This window comes from Coturnix japonica, chromosome 2, assembly GCF_054131305.1.
Source record: "Coturnix japonica strain WE chromosome 2, WE-NBRP24, whole genome shotgun sequence".
NCBI classification, from domain to species: Eukaryota; Metazoa; Chordata; class Aves; order Galliformes; family Phasianidae; genus Coturnix; species Coturnix japonica.
The window spans coordinates 46,389,238-46,409,098 of record NC_140664.1 but is presented as its reverse complement, the minus strand read 5'-3'; the positions used below and the strand labels follow the sequence as shown (position 1 = coordinate 46,409,098).

The window sequence follows — 19,861 nt, the reverse complement described above, 5'->3', positions numbered from 1 at the left end:
GTAAGGAAAACACACGTCAGTGCTCCTCAGCCTGGCTGTACCTTGGGAGGGCTGCTACACACAGCACAGCTTTGCTGCTAATACAGCAACAGGGGCTTGCATGCAACAGCAATTGAAAAATGAAGAAAAGTTTCATGCCTGGGCAAGACCAACACAGTGTGATCTGTCCCTTATGGGGAAGAATGCCCATTAATCCTAAGGCTCAAGTTGTCTTACCTCCAGCTCCTCGTTCTGCCTCTGTAAATCCTCCAGGATGACCTGCAGCTCCTCCTCATCCTCACTCTCACTTTCACTCTCTGAAGAGTACTCCTCTGTTTCACTCCGGCCGTGCTGCTGGCGACTGGAAGAGCAACAACAAGCTGAGATCAAAAACACTTGCTCAAGTTTACCAGGACTGGAGCACATAACGATTGCTTATGTTCACTAAATAATCTAAAGTGGCTTTGAAAACAAAATCAGGGTTTAGTTTACTTTAATAAATCCATTATTCCCTATGGGGATGTTTTTTTTATGGAGCGAAGGTCCAGCTCCCATTAGATCACAACTTCATTGCTGTACTAACAGAGAATATCCCAAAAGTTGAAAAGATGCTAAGATTTCAATAAAAGGTACCAGCTTGCAAATGTGCCAATGTGCTCAGAGTGATCTTTTAAGTGTGGTTTAGTTCTGCTGCTTCTCCCCTGAGCACATGCCTGGCCAGGGAGCTGAGGCAAGCAGTCTCCCTTTTACCTTTGTATTTCAGCTATCTCTGCACGAAGGCGATCGATTTCTTCCTTCTCTGAGGCTATTTGTCTCCGCAGAAACTGCTCCATGGCCAGCAGTTCTTCTTGCTCCGTTAAAATCTCGTTCTCCTGCAACAAGCAATTAGTTCACTTACAGCCTTGGCTTTATGTTCTATGGGAACACGCGCTGAGGACTGCCCTAATGCTGAGCCCTGGGAAGCAGTGATGCTGTTCCCTGAGCTGTTTTCAGAAGTACTTAGTGTGCTTGCTCGGCACCAAGTCAGCAAGACTTCAGCCCAACTCTAGGTTCAAACCCAACAATGTCTGTTCTGAATCCTCAAGGTGATGCTGTAAATCTCGGGTGAAAGCTCTGGGATAACCCAGAGAAACTACGCTCAAAAACGGGCCTTTGAAGATTAATAGTGAGAGAAAAGTGCAGCGGAGGGAAGATCAAAGCTATTGAGGCAAGACAAGGCAGGCATGAATACCAAAAGAGCTGCCTTATTTCCTTTGATCAGCAGGAAAAGAGTTAACAGTCCTAACTCTGGTCAGATGCAGAAGTGCCTTCTAAGTACCTGAACAACAAGGCCCACTTGTTGCTGCACACAACTGTGCCTGAACAGCAGCCTGTTCACCTTCAGGCACACCACTCCTGCAGTCCGCGTGCTTTCCCTGCCTTATTTAGTGCTCAAACAAAGCTTCAGATTTTAACAGAGAGAGTAAGGCCCATTTACGCCCCTTCTGTTTTCCATTGTATTAGAAGGAATAAATACACACTCAGTAACTCTGACAGATGTGGAACATGAAACTACAGCATACAAACCGATACGCGCTTGCCATCTACCTGTGCAAGTAGAATATTTATAACTTCTTCGTTCTCATTCATTTCTTCTTTGGAGACATCCTCCTTGGAAAGGCTGGCAATTTCTTGTGCAATCTTTGTTTCACACTCCTGCCAGAGAAAGAGTTGGGTCAGAACACACGGTGTTAAGCACAGAGTGGACAGGAGCTCTGTCAAACACTGTTTTAGTCACGCACTGTTTTACAAACAGCTGGAGGATGAAGGTGCCGCTCCTCAGCTGTTTAAGAACTGAGATGGAAAATAAAATATTGCACTAAAAAGACTTTCTCAACTCAAGAGTACTGCAACTAATACTGGAAATCTGCAAATTTAATTCTAGAAGGTAACTTAATGTTTCTCTTTAGAATCTGCATGCATGAAGGAAAGCAGAATGAAAGGCTTCGGTGGCAACCATGCTTTCTAAATCCAACTTACAACCCCCAGAGCACCAAAATTCCATACCTGTCACAATCTATGAGCATTAGAAGCCCCCAGTCCACACTTATAGAATCATCTGACACTTGTGGTGCTTTCAACTGCTGGGTTAGGCAGTTAAGGCTGAATGATGCACCCCAAGAAATGGGGACGAGCAGCAAATAACTGATAGCCATGAAACTTGGACAAGACTTGCTGCAGTTAGGAAATGCTCCTCGGTCATTTTCATCCGTGATCTACGTTTGGGCAATAAATAGTAAGCTACTCACTTGTCGCTTGGCTTCTCTTAGCTTCCTCTTAAGAGCTGTTAAAATTCTTTGCACCTCCCAGAGTCTCTCTTCTTTGGATAAATCTTTTATCCCCGCCTGCAAGTCTCGGTGTAAACAGTTCAGTAGGAACTCCTAGAAACATTACCAAGGCAATTAGTGTCCTTAGTATATCAGAGCAAAGGAAAAAATACGGCATTGGCTTCTTCATGACAAAAGGTCTGGAGTTCTGCTTTTCAAAGCACGTGGTGTCCCACAACAGGACAACTGTGGTATAATTACACTCTTAGGAACGTTTACTGCTGAATTTATCAAATCCAGGACAAAACCAAACAAAACAACTGAAGTATTCACCAACCTGTCGCCTGATTTCTTCTTTGATGCTTTCCTGTGTCTCTGGAAGTGCTGGCATAGTCGCCATATTTGACCAACGAAGAGGTTTTGTTACCTGTTTCAGGGTCACATTCCCAAAGAACTCTTGAACGTGTGTAAAAAGTACATACAGGACACGGTTGCTGATCTGAAAGAAAGGGCAGGGGAGTAGTTACAATGATTTCTTCACATAATCTGCACCTGTGAAGCACAGTATCTTTCTGCAGAAGTGCAACAACCTTCCATCACTCACAAATACATTGAATGGTTTGGGTTGGAACAAATCTTTAAGATCATGTTGTTACAACCCCCTGCTATGGGCACGGACACCTCCCTCTAAACCAGGTGGCTCAAGGCCACATCCAGCCTGGCCTTCAATGCTTCCAAGGAGGGGCATCCACAACCTCATGGGACAGCCAGTTCCAGTGTCTCACTACCCTCACAGCAAAGAATTTCTTCCTAATATCTAGTCTGAATCTACTCTCTTCCAGTTTAAAGTCATTTCCCCTCATCCTGTTACTACCTGCCCTTATAAAATGTCCCCTCCACAACTTTCCTGTAGGTCCCCTTCAGGTACTGGAGGGCCACTATAAGGTCCCCCCAGAGCCTTCTTTTCCCCAGGCTGAAGAGCCCCAACTCTCTCAGCCTGTCCTCATAAGGGAAGTGCTCCAGCTGTCTGACCACCTCTTCCTTTTTGCTCATGCAAAGGTGGAAGTGGTAGCAATAGGTAAGCAGGAGCACCAAACATACTGTGCTATGGATGGGCTGCCTTCTCTCTCCTCCCAAAACTTCGGTATTTTCACCAACTTCTCTCTCAGATTCAAAACAGTTACCAAAAAAATGGTTTGAAAGGAGCTGTTATCGTATTCCTTGCTTTAAAATGAGACAGAAGCAAATATTTATTCGGATGCTGTGTCTTCCATTAACATTTAAAAACGCATCCTGAAAGAAGGACTGGAATTCTGTATACCCAAGTCACAGAATCACAGAATTACTCAGGTTGGAAAAGACCTTGAAGATTATCAAGTCCAACTGCACCCTAACCATAGTACCCTAACTCTAACAACCCTACACTAAATCATATCCTTGAGCACCACATCCAAACGGCTCTTAAACACAACCAGGGATGGCGATTCAACCACCTCCCTGGGGAGCCTATTCCAGTACTTAACTACCCTTTCTGTAAAGAAGTTCTTCCTAATATCCAACCTAAACTTGCCCTGGCACAACTTGAGGCCATAAGTCATCACTGCATCAGCAAGATCTGTTTGCAGCACAGGGTTCAGTGGCTTGATAGTAAAATTAAGCAACAGAATAGTCTTCACTGAGTCATCACTGCATCAAAAACACAGAAATCCTACATCCGCTTGAATTAGCAGATTAATTCAATGTTGAATTACTTGTGCTCACGGAATATAAAAGCCCAGTCAGCAATCTTTGCACTGTTTTCATAATAGCAGATACAAGACTAATACTATGCAAGCTCACCTTCAGAAAGTCTTCCCACTCCCTACTTTCTGTGCATTTTACGTTCTCAAAGTATAAAGAAGAGATTTAATTCAGCTTAATTGTATCAGGCAGTGCCTGATTCACACATGCAAGAGAACTCCTATGAAGAAACCTTGCTTGTGCTGACACTCTGCTCTAGCACCTGTGTGAGGCACATACCTGGACAGTAGGGCTGAGCACTATAGAAATATTCTGGATGTTCATTTTTGTTTCCAGTTCCTTTGCGATAACGTGGTCCATATGCACAATGAGCCAAGAAATGAGGAGATGGTTACACTCCGGCAGCTCTTTCAGCAGCCTCTGGCACTCCTGGACTTTCTCAGCTTCTGTGCTCTTTCCACAAGCATCTTCAAAGCGGGGCATTAGCTCTTTGGTAAGCAAGTTTTCAGGCAGTTCACGTAGGTACTGCTTCAGCAAGCTGGCTACTGTATTGGGCTCATATTCTTCCAGGTTGGGAGATTCTTCTCGGTCATAGGCTGCTTTGAGCTCATCGACTTTTGACTTTATTCCTGAAAATATTTAAATAAAGAATTAAGATGATTTTTCAGCTCTACATATATAATAGTTGTAATACTCTTATTTATTTATTTATTTATTTGAGAAGCTCTTCTCCTTACAAATTAAACTAATTGAAGAATAGCTTTTAAAGATCATTCACATGTGACAAAACTGCAACTCAGGATTAACTTGGTCACTGTATTTAAAAGCACTGACCTCAGAGCTTCTGCCTGACATCCAATCTAAACCTTTACTCTTTGAGTTTAAAACCATTCCTCCTTGTCCTATCACTGTTCACCCTTGTAAAAAGGTGATTCCCCTTGTTGTGTCTCTCCATTTAATTTCTCCCAAGTCGTTCCATAATAGCCCTCAACCAAACAGCAAATATGTCCTTATCAACTCCAATACTGTGCAAGAAATTCTAAACGTGAGCCTTCCTCTGTGAAACCAAGCCCACACAGTTCAGTTTTCAAGCCTCCAGCTGGAGGAATCTCACACAGCATTTTGGTTTGAGGCAATGTATGAATAAACACGGGGAAGTTCTTCACTAGGAGAGTGGTTAGGCCCTGGAACAGGCTGCCCAGGGAGGTTGTGGATGCTCCGTCCTTGGAGGTGTTCAAGGCCAGGTTGGACGGGGCCCTGGGCAACCTGATCTAGTAAATGTGTATGTTTGGTGGCCCTGCCAGGCAGGGGGGTTGGAACTACATGATCCTTGAGGTCCCTTCCAACCCGGGTCATTCTGTGATTCTGTGATTCTGTAATTCTGTGTGTGAAACAGGTGTTCATGTTCATTCAGACTTGTCAGTATATTTGTACAGTGTTTTTACAACTCAGTGACATTCAAATCTTCCTCAAGTCAGAAAAGTTTCTTTCTTAAAGCTCAAACACCCATTTGGCTTTCACTGACTTACTGCACTGCCATATGTTGGCTCTGGTACAATAAACAAAGCTGGGTGCACCCAGCCCACGGTAAATGCCAGCTAAAATGTGCTCTATTTCATGTCCCAGTAAGTTACTCATCACAAGTGCTGGTACAGTGCTAGGCCGTTGTCGTTCAGAGCCCTCAATTTAAGTACTCTCGCACACACCAGAGGGTGCTATTGCACTGGAGAACACCTGGACGGTACAAACATCAAAAACACCTTATGGAAAACAAACCTCCCGTAAACATTCCCAACTCAGCCTGCCCTGAAAATAATGTACTGCCAGAATGGTCTCACGGGTGAGACTAAGAAACTGCTGAGCATCCCTACCAAGTACCAAGCAGACCATCAGCATAAGGACAGCTGAATGAAGACGTTAGCAATTGTTTGATCACTGCTCTGCAGCACTGCTAATAACTTGTTCCGAGTGCTTTCCCCCAAGTTCCTTTTCTCACTTGTTTCTGCTCCCTTGAACGTGCACACTGAAACACTTGCTTGGGTTTCACTGCAAAGAGTTCACAAAGGGATTGTTTTGTTTAACACAGCTACAAACCACGCTGCTTTATGTAAGCAGGTGTTACACAACTCCTGTGGTTAATTACCCTGCTGTGGCTAAGCTTAAATGCGAAAGTTGCATTTTCTGCTTATTAGTGACTTTGCCCAAACAAAAGAAGCTTTTAAAGAAGAAAATTATACACAGTAAAAAGCAACAGTGAGAAGCTTAAGTCGTAAAATGGTTATTTCTCATCCTTGCTTTTCCCATCAACTAGAATAGCATTTCTCATGCAGAAGTAATACAAATAAAAAGAATACAAGCTTGCTAATGCAGCACATTTTATTCATACTTACCATCACCCCATCACAACAGGTCTAATTAGATATATATATTTTTACCTCCTTTAAGCAGTACCATGACATGAGCAACTTTTCTGGTATTTCAGGGTTTGCTTAGCTTTAGCCACCTGATTATCTTTCCAATAATTAAAATCAAAGTAGCTCTAAATAGCATCTCTAGGTGTTTAAAGAGGTAAGTCAATAAAACAAGTGCAAAATAAAGAACCTGTCCGTCAGTACACTCAGAATACCTGAAACTCTGTAGATGCCTTCACACTTCATGCCATACTTCTCTACGTAATCTATACATTCACGGAAAACTGCAGGCAGGCGGATGCCATCGTACATCATGGTCCTGTCCACGGCGTCAGACAACGGAATGCCAAACACGGGTCTGTGACTTGGAACATCCACTTGAGGTATCTCTGGCTCTTGAATTGGCTTTTTCTTTTTCTTCTTCTCTTTCCACTGTTTTACAACATCTGCCGCAGTTAAGTCTTTTGACTTCTTCTCTTTGTGTTTGTCTTCCTTATGCTTGTCTTCCTTGTGTTTTTCATCTTTGGGTTTCTCTTTTATTTTAAAATCCTTTTCCTTTTTTTTGGAAAAGCTGGGTTTCTTGAAGACATGTATTCCCTTGGACCGCTTCAACTTGGAAGGGCTTTCAGCTTCATCGCCGGAACTGTCCTCTTGGAAGGCAGCGTAACCTTCCGCTAGGAGGCAAAGGAGGGAAAAGCAAGAGGATAACTGTAAGATGGTTTGCTTGGTAGACAATCAATTAGGAGAGAAAGGGTAATATCTAAGGAGGAGAGAAAAGTTACATGGGTAAAACATATTGCCTGCCTCACTCTCCTGAAGGCTTATTATAGTTGTTACACAAAGAAGTGGACAAAGACTAAATCGAGGTAGTAATAGTCACATCAAAGATAAGCCACTCTGCTCCTGCGTGATCTAAACAATTAATACTTTACATACTTACTCATAATTGCAATGTCCATCTTATGTGCTAGTTTCCCATTTAATAGTCAAGGAAATGCAAAATAAAAAGAACCATCTCGCAACTTCTCTATGTTCCTGCAATCAACAGTATAAGAGTCATTAAGGATCATCTGCTACATACACATAAGCCTTAAAAAACCCTAACGAAAAACAAACAAAACTTCAGCCACTGAACTCTCCGACCCCAATCCAAAATGTTACCAATTTTAAGATGAGTATGAAGTTAGTAAAATTACAGTCCCAAACGAAGTGTCAAAAAAAGGTCCAAGCAAACTTACTTTTCCATTGGAAGAATCAAACAACTCCAGTAACACTACCACTATACCTGTCAGTGAAATTGTATTTTTGCCTTAAAACGTGTATGGGAGACCTTCAAACGAGTCCATGGCACAGTATGCCGTTTCAGCACCAACACACCAAGTGTCCTTTAAAGCATCTGCACCAGCACTTTCATTTAGCTACGCCTCCACAGCAGCCCTGCCTATCCTTCAGGCAACAACAAGGTAGATTACAAAAGAACAACCAAACAACAAAAAACTCCACTAACTAAACCAAAAACCCACAACCAAAACCAACAACACAAAAACCAATGCAACTTCCAAGTCAATTCATTGAGATTTTACATGCACTGTGGCCCAAAGAAAGCAAGCCTGAAACTTGCTCAACAAAGAAGGCATTTCTCCTGTCATTTGCACCACTTAGGTCCCCCAACACAGTGGAAGACAAGCTCTTGCTTCAGTGTGATACCCTTGTCATACAGATGCCTTGACACTCTTGCACCACCTGTAGACCATGCCTCTGTCTGAACAAAGCCAAGTGCTGTTTCTGAGTGAACAGACCTATAGTTGGTGGAAAATGACTGTCTTCCTTAAGTGACAGGAGAAAGCCTAATGGAAAAATGAGAGGCTGTATGTCTGCAGGTGAGACACATTTTGTGCAAAAGAACCTGAAGATATTCAAAATGGTCTTTATTCTCCTGTTCTAAAAGCTGCAGTTTCTCAACAGAATTTCAGTACATCCAAAGAGCCGTCTATATTTTGAAGCTTTCTTGTCTGCTCTGTACGTAGCATATAATAGTTAAAAATATGAAATTTATTAAAATGCAAGACTACAACCAAATAACTACAATCATTTGACCAGCTTTTCCCATTGTGGACTCTTCCTCAGGACTACCAAACGCATATTCCATGGAAGAATGGAGAAAGACCAACTGGAGAGCGACCAGCAACCAGCTCTTATCCTCCCTGTTTACTGCCTGTATCATTGCTCACTCTTCTTGTAAACTAGAAATGAGAATGGGTAGGGAAATCTGCAATGTATAAGCTAAGGATTCAGTTCTGAGATAAGGACAGCACTGATGTATTAGCTGCAGGACAAAGCAAGACACCTCAGCACCACTATCTGTAAGAATGAGATGGGGTTGGCACAGATTTAAGATGGGGTTCTTAGATGTCATTCCTGAGCAGAAAGCTAAATCTTCACTAAACAGAGCCCAGAACAATCTGTCCTCAACACTTCCAACTGGGTGGCTGTCACAGTTCCCCACTAACAGAGCAGGGCTCCTCCCAACACACGTACCATGCCCAGTGTCAACACACACAGTGCCAGTCAGTACAAGGAGCCTGCACTTGGAGGCTGATTCCAGCAATAAGCAAAGTACCTATGCCACATTTCAACACTCGATGTTGCAAAACAAATTCTTAATGCTCTTCAAGGCCTTCAGTAACATCAGCAGCAGCATGTTACAGAAACTGGTATTTCTTGACTTCATGAGAAGACATGAAGCAGCAAGTCACAGACAAAACCAGCCTACTTTGTCTCAGCAACACAAGTTTATAACTGTGTACTAATTAGAAATTCACAGAGAATCTCTTACCCACACCACAAGGGAGTTCCTATGTCTTCCAGAGCAGGCTAATTTTACTTAGAAGTAACTGTACTTCTGATAATAATATTACAGCATCTCTTTCACCAGGGACGAAATATATTAAAATACAAGCAACCCAAATTCATACAGAACAATTGAAAGCACTTGATAAATCAGATAATTTTAAATGTCCTCCAGCTCAGGGCTCTGGGGGTCCCACAGAGTCTTGCCATTAGTGTTTAAGACAAGTAAAGGTGTTAAATGTTTCTCACTGAAGCGATCAATTGTATTTATTTAAATGCCAAATTCCATAACTGTAGCAGGTTGTGTACTGTCCAAAAAAACCAAAATGGGTCGTCAGAAAAGCTACCAGATAGTCCTGTTCAGTTATGTAAGTAGAATGTTCTGGGTGTATTTGCAGTAATTACCATGTTTGGATTGTACGAGAGATACCAGAAGCTTTGTATTCAACTCAGTCCTACATCTGACTAGTAATTATATGGCACACGTACAATAGGGTTAGGATGTGCTGAATGCTTTTTATGTTACAGCTGCAAGACAAGATGTGACTCTTCCTACACTGTGCATTTTTGTTGCTCCCATGATGCTTCATCTTTAAACTTCTCTAACAAAAACTGCTTTGCATCAGCTGTACAATGTGTTATAATCTCTTGTGGAAGAGAGCAGTTACATTGCTAGCAGTGTACAGATCTGCATGTACTTGCTGGAGTAGCATTTTCCCTCTTCAGCCTTCAGTCTGACTACTGCCATGAGACACACAGATTACACCACAAAGAAAGCCACACTGTATATAACACTGATCTCTCACAGTTCTTAATTCAGAGGCATAAGTTCAGAGGGCAGAACTGCAGCACTGCACTGCAAAGGCTGATATGCGAAGAGGAAAAAAGCCCAAAAGACAATGGCTTTATTTTAGACCCAACTAATACAGAATTTACCATAGAATCATGGAATGGCCTGGGTTGAAAAGGACCTTAAAAATCATGTAGTTTCAACCCCCCTACCATGGGCAGGGTCACCAACCAGGCTGCCCAGAGTAATTCAGTATTAGTATTAGGCTAATATTATTTACAAGCGAAAAAACAAGGTACCAGCTTTCTTAAAACACGTAGAAACTTTGGTTGTTAGTTTTAACTGAAGGACAACATGGTTTTGAGTTTCTGTACCTTTTAGAAGGCACAGGCCTTCTAAACTGCGGTAGAAGCAACAATTCCTTCAATCCAGGAAATTGGCTTGATTAAAAGTCATGCAGCAGCTGCAAATTCTTAACAAGAAATTATTTGAATGTGTGCATGCTTATTACAAATGGTCACCGTATTCTTTCCAAAATGCCATAGCAATAATAGTACTAATTGTAGGCTGTCTCATCGGCTCTGGTATTCCAAGCTCCACTTCTAGCAATTAGTGAGGAACAAGGGCATCCACAACATCCAGCATTTGGGCCATGTACAAAGGTGATTGTCATGGTTTTGTAATTTTGCTATCAGTATCAGTATTCCACATCATAACATCATGTAAAGTATGGATACTTCTATTGAATGTGCAGTCCACAGAAGAAGACTACATATCCCAGAGAACAACAGGGTTAATGATAAGTCACGGGACCAGGACGCTGTATAATCTCGTTCCCAGGCTGGAGTGCCCTCCTTCTTCTCTCGAACTTCTCGGAGAGTGGGAAGCGTTCCAGCCGTGTCGCCTAGAGTTCACAGTAGGCCTCTCGGTTTTCGGGGACTCTCTCTCTCTGTTTCGTTCAATTTGTTAGCCTCAATTATATTATATTGTGTTATCTTGTATTTCGGTATCATATTTAGTAAAATAAGTTTTTCCTCCTTAGATTGTCGCTGTTTTATCCCACTCCCTTTTTCCCCCTCCTTTCCGGGCCCCGGGAGGGGGGGCCCACGGGGTGGCTTCCCCTGTCACGGGCATAGGTAAATCTAAGTAACCCGTGACAGATTTTTTGGTGGAGAATGCGGGCATAGAGCTTTTTAGCTTTTAGAACAACTCTCTCTTTACTCTTAAAGAGCTTCGTTAGGGGAGTGTTATCTTTTCGTAGCTGCTCACTGAGAACGTGACCTTGAAATACCAGACAAATTGTCAACATTAAGGGCTGCTGTACATTCTCAGCACTGCTATCTAACTTTTGTGTAGAAAACAAAGGGATTTCTTTCTCCCTTAGAGCAAAGCTAGCTAGCTCTGACTTTTACAGAGCCTGCCAGCTATGAATCCACTCTTCATCCCAGTTACTCTGTTTAAGGGATTGAAAGCAATTATGATCTTCTTAAAGTATTGGTCAACTATTAACACCATAATTTGGTGTTGTGGAATTGTGCAGGTATATAGCCTAATAAGGTGGATACTGATGGAGACACCTGCCTGGTACTTTTATGAGATGTGGTATGGTCAGAATTTTGGCACCTACATCCCAGATGGAATTGTGAATCTTACAAACACTTGCATCCCAGATGGAATTGCAAATCTTACAAGTACTTGCATCCCAGATGGAACAGGCAATTTTACAAACACCACCATGTTTAATTCATTGTACAGGCTAAAAAAACCCTTTTTATTTAGGTTGTACTCTCAGATTTCCACACGCCTTTCAATAACTGAGATAGGGTTCATACTTGCATCCATGTTATCACTATTAATGAATGCATATATGTTCCTATGCATTCGTTCTATGCGGAAGTCTCCTCCAGAACCAGAGAATGATGACTGGCAGGGAATATGGAAAGGTTTAGGAAAAGTCTTAGAAGCATGGGGACCCGCAGTGTCATGGGATTTCACTCTTGAACACCTAAGGGACCCTAAGAAATTAAGTGAGTATTTGGGTCAGAGATCTAAGGAGGTAAACCTTATGTGGGGTTTGGCTTATGCATACCGTGCTTTGTATCATACTATTCTGGAGAGAGAGAGTTTCCGATCTGAGATTCAAGCCCAAGTTAATTCTGATCAGTCACAGGAGGCATCAGTAGCAATATCAGTTGCCCCTGTGGAAGGCAAGAAATGGAAACGGGTGTCCACGCGTCTAGAACGAAAAGAAGGAGAAGCACAGGGGGGGGCTGCAGAAGACCCAGGTGCCGGGCATGGAGCAGTACCGAAAAAAGCAAAGGCAAAAACCAAGAGGCATGAAGAAGAGACTGATGATGAGGAGGAAATCACCTATTGTCGACCTCTGAAGCTGACTGAAATCCAAGGCTCAAGAAAGGAGTTCACACGGCGTCAAGATGAAGGTATCCTTGCTTGGTTGCTTCGCTGCTGGGACAACGGGGCCAACAGCTTGTCTCTAGATGGTAATGAAGCTCGCCAACTAGGAAGCATTGCCCAAGATGCAGGTATCGACAGAGGGATTAGTAGATGTTCGGATGGAGCTGCCACTCTCTGGTTGCGGCTGTTAGAAGCCGTGAGAGAAAGGTACCCCTATAAGGATGCTTTGAAGCCTAAATTTGATAGTTGGAATACCGTCCAAAAAGGTATTCAGCGCCTGAGGGAATTGGCCATGGCGAAAATGTTGTACAGCCCTGATCCAAGCGAACTTGACCCTGAGAGAGTGAGGGCCGATCCTGACATGTGGCAGAAAATCACAAGTACAGCACCAGAGAGAATGGCACAGTCATTGGTAACAGGTTCTAAAGGGTTCGTGGACAGATGGCCCCGAGTTGTTGAGCTGATTATAATGCTTCAAACCACCGATCAGCAGCTCCCTCAACTGCATGCCGCAGTTTCTGCCATCTCACGGCTAGAAAACCGAGTAGATGAAATGTGCAAGAAATTGTTTCCATCAACTAATCGAAATGATGATCCCGTAATAGTATCAGAAACAACTGATGAAGGTCAATCCTCGTACGGGCCACCAGGTCTAATGAAGGATCTGATCAAAGTATTCCAGTCCTACTCCTCACCTGCATCATCAAAAGTCTCAGCTGTTAAACGCACACGCTTCCCAGCTCGAGCAAAGAACAACAGTACGATTGCACCGCGTGTTTCCATGTGGCGCTATCTACGTGACCGTGGAGAAGACATGAGGAAGTGGCATGATCAGCCCACTTCTGCACTACGAGCACGGGTGAAAGAACTACTAGACATACCAACCACCAGTGGAGTTGCTCCAGTCATCACAGGTAACCAATAGAGGGGCCCTGCCCTCAGTCAGGGGAGGGAAAGGGATAATAGAGTTTATTGGACTGTGTGGATTCGATGGCCTGGCACATCAGAACCACAGGAATATAAGGCACTGGTGGATACCGGTGCACAGTGCACCCTAATGCCCTCCAGTCATGAAGGGACAGAATCAATCCATATTTCTGGAGTGACTGGGGGCTCTCAAGAATTGACTGTGCTGGAGGCTGAAATAAGCCTCACTGGCAAAGACTGGCAAAAACATCCTATTGTGACTGGCCCAGGGGCTCCATGTATACTGGGTATTGATTACCTCAGAAGGGGGCATTTCAAGGATCCTAAGGGGTATCGATGGGCCTTTGGGATAGCTGCTGTAGACATGGACAACATTAAGCAGCTGTCTGTTTTGCCTGGCCTGTCAGAGGACCCGTCTGTTGTGGGGCTGCTACGAGTAAAAGAGCAGCAGGTACCGATTGCTACAAAGACAGTGCACAGACGGCAGTATCGCACCAACAGGGATTCCTTGCTCCCCATTCATGATTTGATTCGCCAGTTGGAGAATCAGGGAGTGATCAGTAAAACTCACTCACCTTTTAACAGTCCCATATGGCCAGTGCGTAAAGCCAGTGGAGAATGGAGGCTGACAGTAGACTACCGTGGCCTGAATGAGGTCACACCCCCATTGAGCGCTGCTGTGCCGGACATGTTGGAACTCCAGTACGAGCTGGAGTCAAAAGCAGCCAAATGGTATGCCACCATTGACATTGCCAATGCCTTCTTCTCTATTCCTTTGGCTGCAGAATGTAAGCCACAGTTTGCCTTCACCTGGAGGGGCATTCAGTATACTTGGAACCGTTTGCCCCAGGGGTGGAAACACAGCCCAACCATTTGCCATGGGTTGGTCCAAACTGTACTGGAACAAGGTGGTGCTCCTGAACACCTGCAGTACATTGATGACATTGTTGTGTGGGGTGATACAGCAGAAGAGGTTTTCACAAAAGGAGAGCAGATCATCCAAATTCTTCTACAAGCCGGCTTTGCTATTAAGCGAAGCAAAGTAAAAGGACCTGCCCAGGAAATTCAGTTCTTAGGTATAAAGTGGCAGGATGGACGTCGTCACATCCCAACAGATGTGATCGACAAAATCACTGCCATGTCTCCACCAACTAGCAAGAAAGAGACACAATCTTTCCTGGGTGCAGTAGGCTTTTGGAGGATGCACATTCCAAACTACAGCCTCATTGTAAGCCCCCTTTATCAGGTGACGCGGAAGAAGAACGATTTTGCATGGGGCCCTGAGCAGCAGCAGGCTTTTGAACAGATTAAACAAGAGATAGCCCGAGCTGTAGCTCTGGGGCCAGTACGGACTGGACAGGATGTAAAGAACATCCTCTATACTGCTGCTGGAGAGAAAGGCCCCACTTGGAGTTTGTGGCAAAGAGCCTCAGGAGAGACCCGAGGCCGACCCCTGGGATTCTGGAGTCGATCATATAAGGGGTCTGAAGAGTGCTACACTCCAACTGAGAAGGAGATCTTAGCCGCGTATGAGGGGGTTCGGGCTGCTTCCGAAGTAGTCGGGACTGAAACACAGCTCCTTTTGGCACCTCGACTGCCAGTGCTGAACTGGATGTTCAAAGGACAGGTTCCCTCCACTCATCATGCTACCGATGTCACCTGGAGCAAGTGGATTACGCTGATTACACAGCGAGCGCGAATGGGAAACCTCAATCGTCCAGGAATCCTAGAGGTAATCATGGACTGGCCTGAAGATAAAAAGTTTGGAACATCACCAGCAGAAGAGGTATCACGTGCTAAAGAGGCCCCACCATACAACGAATTACCAGAAAATGAAAAGAAATATGCCCTATTCACAGACGGATCATGTCGCATTGTAGGGAAGCATCGCAAATGGAAAGCTGCTGTGTGGAGCCCCACACGACAGGTTGCAGAGGCCACCGAAGGTAAGGGAGAATCAAGTCAGTTTGCAGAGGTAAAAGCTGTCCAGCTGGCCTTAGATGTTGCTGAACGGGAGAGGTGGCCAATGCTGTATCTTTATACTGACTCATGGATGGTGGCAAATGCCTTATGGGGGTGGTTACAGAGGTGGGAACAAAACAACTGGCAACGGAAGGGTAAATCTGTTTGGGCCGCTGAATTATGGAAGGACATTGCTGCCCGAACAAAGAATATGGTTGTAAAGGTGCGTCACGTGGATGCACATGTGCCCAAAAGTCGGGCTACTGAAGAACAACAAAACAACCATCAGGTAGATAAAGCTGCCAAAATTGAGGTGGCTCAAATTGACTTGGACTGGCAGAATAAGGGTGAATTATTTCTAGCTCGATGGGCTCATGAGACCTCAGGTCATCAAGGAAGAGACGCGACATATAAGTGGGCCAGAGACCGAGGGGTGGACTTAACCATGGACGCTATTGCGCAGATTATTCATGATTGTGAAACATGTGCCATAATTAAACAAGCCAAAAGGATGAAACCTCTCTGGGAGGAAGGGCGGTGGCAAAAGTATAAATATGGGGAGGCGTGGCAGGTTGATTATATCACCTTGCCACGATCTCGCAGTGGTAAATGTTATGTACTCACCATGGTAGAGGCAACCACTGGGTGGCTTGAAACATACGCAGTACCCCATGCTACTGCTCGAAACACCATATTAGGTCTTGAGAAACAAGTCCTGTGGCGACATGGCACCCCAGAAAGAATTGAATCTGATAATGGGACACATTTTAAAAATTCCCTTATAAATACTTGGGCCAAAGATCATGGCATTGAGTGGATTTATCATATTCCCTACCATGCACCAGCTTCTGGTAAAATTGAACGATATAATGGGTTGTTGAAAACTATGTTGAAAGCAATGGGTGGCGGAACATTTAAGCACTGGGAGAAGAATCTGGCAGAAGCCACTTGGTTGGTGAATACTAGAGGATCTGTCAATCGTGATGGTCCTAGTCAATCTAGCCCCCTACACACTGTAGAAGGAGATAAGGTCCCTGTTGTACATGTAAAGAACATGTTGGGAAAAGCTGTTTGGGTCCTTCCAGCTTCTGGAAAGGGCAAACCTATCCGTGGAACTGTCTTTGCCCAGGGACCTGGGTGCACTTGGTGGGTAATGCAGAAGGATGGGGATGTTCAATGTGTGCCACAAGGGAATTTGATGCTGGGGGAGTGCAGTCAATAATTTTATGTATTTATATGTATATATGTTTGCATGTGTAGTGTATTTTAGTTATTATAGTTGTACATTTAGTTATGTTACATGTAATTCTACTGTTTAGCTATCATAATTTTACATACGTGTATATATATGTATATATATATTTACCATGATGTAATAATGTAGAATAAGGGGTGGAATGTCATGGTTTTGTAATTTTGCTATCAGTATCAGTATTCCACATCATAACATCATGTAAAGTATGGATACTTCTATTGAATGTGCAGTCCACAGAAGAAGACTACATATCCCAGAGAACAACAGGGTTAATGATAAGTCACGGGACCAGGACGCTGTATAATCTCGTTCCCAGGCTGGAGTGCCCTCCTTCTTCTCTCGAACTTCTCGGAGAGTGGGAAGCGTTCCAGCCGTGTCGCCTAGAGTTCACAGTAGGCCTCTCGGTTTTCGGGGACTCTCTCTCTCTGTTTCGTTCAATTTGTTAGCCTCAATTATATTATATTGTGTTATCTTGTATTTCGGTATCATATTTAGTAAAATAAGTTTTTCCTCCTTAGATTGTCGCTGTTTTATCCCACTCCCTTTTTCCCCCTCCTTTCCGGGCCCCGGGAGGGGGGGCCCACGGGGTGGCTTCCCCTGTCACGGGCATAGGTAAATCTAAGTAACCCGTGACAGTGATGTAAAACATGGAAAAGTATCGCGAAGCTTTGTCAAAAAACCAAACAACTCAATTGGGTGGGCTGTGATACTCAGGTTTTAGAGGGTTGGAATTGGATTGGAGAAAACTGCAGGATTAGAATAAACTAAGCAGCTAATGAAAAAAGGATGCAGCTTATTAGTCCTCAATGAGTGGTAGAGTGTGCATACGAAAGCTTGAAATGGTAAGTACTAACAAACATTGAATACACAAGGCATGGAAAAGAAAAGTTAAATGTTGTTTAAACCAACTCTTTAAAATTTCAGAATGTACAATTCAGGTCAAACTTCGAGCTTCACTTTAGCTGGTGTTTCAGCTAAGATTTCAAATAGCGTCTATTTGGAAATACACCTGGAAATCTTCACTCAGGATCTGAACTGATAATGATGTAAGACTATCATGCCAGGTGATTACCAACACTCTGCTAAAGGCTTTACGTTAATATGTTTATCAGCAATTCTGGGCATGAGCTCGGTGCCTGTGCAACAAAACAAAAAGGTCCTTTTCATGAAGATAAACAGGTATTGCATAAAGTGTGTTTGTGTAAGTTCACTTCCTTCACACCTAAACAGGTTTAAAGAGAAAGAAATCACAACAAAAACAGAAAAACCAACACTGGGAATACCAGGCAATTTTGAGAAAGCAAAAGAGCAAAAGGACTTGAGCATGAAATAAGAAGTCACCCACTCACTTCTTTTTTCTTTCTTTTTAAATTTTCCTTTCTTCTTCCCATGCTCCTTTTCATCATCTGATATTATATCTGGAGGCTCATGCAAGCTGTCATGAGGCGGCGAAGGCTCACCAGTACGGTACAACCCAGGGAATTTTGTAGGGCTGATCTCTTCAGAGCTGGGAGTACGAGCGAGACCCCCACTGTGCTCTACCCGACGGTGTTCACTGGGGCTGCTGGTGGGAGGCAGGAAGCACTCGGTCATTCTGATTCCCTGATATCAAAGTGAAATCTTCTGCTACCTGTCCATCACACCTGGAGCAGGGGGAAAAAAATGATAAAAAAGAATGTGAAGTCGTTTTCAAAGCATTTTGTTTAGAGCTCTACCTTGAAAATGTAACAAACATCGATGCCTTTTACAAGGAATGCTCCACCTGATGTCATGAGGTGATAATAAAACAGAGCAGGCCCTAAGCTTAGTGCTTGTAGAATCTGGCCATGCAGTTAGCTGCCGAGCCATGCTAACACAATAGGAGAGCTGTTATTTCAGCCAGTTTTGCTTTACACCACACCAAACACTACACATTAAGTATCAGAGTATATGTTTTACGTTCAAAGCAATTCTTACAAAATTCAGAGGCAGTTTACATGTTATTCATACTGCTGCTCACTGTGAACCAGCTAACTTTACATCACTGAAATAAAATAGGATTGTTTGGAAGCTCAGAGTGTCTGTGAGGACTGCATTTGCACCAAGACCACTTTCATCTTTCTCAAGCATATTTTATAGATGCAAATAAGAACCTGCCTAACCTGCTGCAGTAAGAAAGGGAGGAAAAAAATAGAGTTCTGAAGTCAAATCTATCTTCTAATTATGTTAATGTAAAGAAGATAGAACAAGTATAATTGTTTTTTTCCTGGTGTGCAGCAATCACGAGTTCACTTTTGAAGAGGCTACACCATATCCTCTGCACCCAAATCCTTCCGTGCTGTTTCATAGGGAGCCCTGGTAAAATTAAAACTAAGATGAAAATTACTGACAGAAGCCAATATGTAAATTCCCAGTAATGGAACTCATAAGTAAAGAGCAACTCCTAATGTAGGTGAATTTCAGGAATTCCATGGGACAAGCTATGCCATATGGAACGTCAGCTTTCTGAATTTGGTCCTTTGTATGTGAACACCCATAGAACTCTATCCGGAGCAAGGAGCTGCACTCCCATGATCATTGTGGGTGCCAGAGTGTCTTACAGTTCTGTGAAAAAGAGAGTAAATCCCAAGGACAGAAAACAGCCATTTCCTATACCTGCTAATACTTGGATGACAGGACCACATCATAGTTCCATGCTAATTTGAACTTTAATCCAACTTAAGTCTGCTGCCTTGCTGCTGCTTAAAAGCCTGCCAAATCTACTGTAAGACAAATAGAAGGGAAAGCAGCCATTTTTAAAGCTGCCAGCTCCATAACCTGCTTGTCTGTGCAGCCATACAAAGTATCACGGCAACCACGAAGAAGACAAATTCAGAAGGAGCTGCTCTGCAGACAAAGGGATCAAGGTGACTGTGTAGCCATTGCCTCAAAAAACAGAATTAAAACATGTTAAGATTGCACGGAAACGCCACATCAGACCTATCTCCATGAGAACCGGATCACTGTAACAATGTATACAGACACAAAGGGCTCGGGCTTCTACGCTAGCCATTAGACTCCGCAGTCATCCCTCCTATTCCTGCAGACATGCTGAGCAAACAACAGTGAACACTTGGCTAAGAAAGACAAACAATCACACACACAGAATCACAGAATGACCCGGGTTGGAAGGGACCTCAAGGATCATGTAGTTCCAACCCCCCTGCCTGGCAGGGCCACCAAACATACACCTTTACTAGATCAGGTT

At 43.5% G+C, this 19,861-nt stretch overlaps 1 protein-coding gene across 8 annotated transcripts in view; it reads right to left on the bottom strand.

Moving 5' to 3' along the window:
- Window positions 1-19,861, bottom strand: part of RALBP1 (ralA binding protein 1) — a 34,763-nt gene that overhangs the window by 1,589 nt on the left and 13,313 nt on the right. For 7 of the 8 annotated variants that reach the window (XM_085539724.1, XM_015855269.3, XM_085539725.1 and 4 more), the window contains 8 exons: window positions 17,985-18,278; window positions 6,652-7,110; window positions 4,305-4,654; window positions 2,623-2,784; window positions 2,268-2,399; window positions 1,567-1,674; window positions 730-851; window positions 217-340 (listed from right to left, as the gene is read on the bottom strand). In XM_085539724.1, coding sequence (XP_085395850.1) covers window positions 217-340; window positions 730-851; window positions 1,567-1,674; window positions 2,268-2,399; window positions 2,623-2,784; window positions 4,305-4,654; window positions 6,652-7,110; window positions 17,985-18,228 — 1,701 coding nt within the window. In that variant the 5' untranslated portion in view covers window positions 18,229-18,278. Of the gene's footprint in view, window positions 1-216; window positions 341-729; window positions 852-1,566; window positions 1,675-2,267; window positions 2,400-2,622; window positions 2,785-4,304; window positions 4,655-6,651; window positions 7,111-7,376; window positions 7,467-17,984; window positions 18,279-19,861 lie in introns of those variants that run through there. The other variant, XM_015855272.2, reaches the window with a different exon arrangement.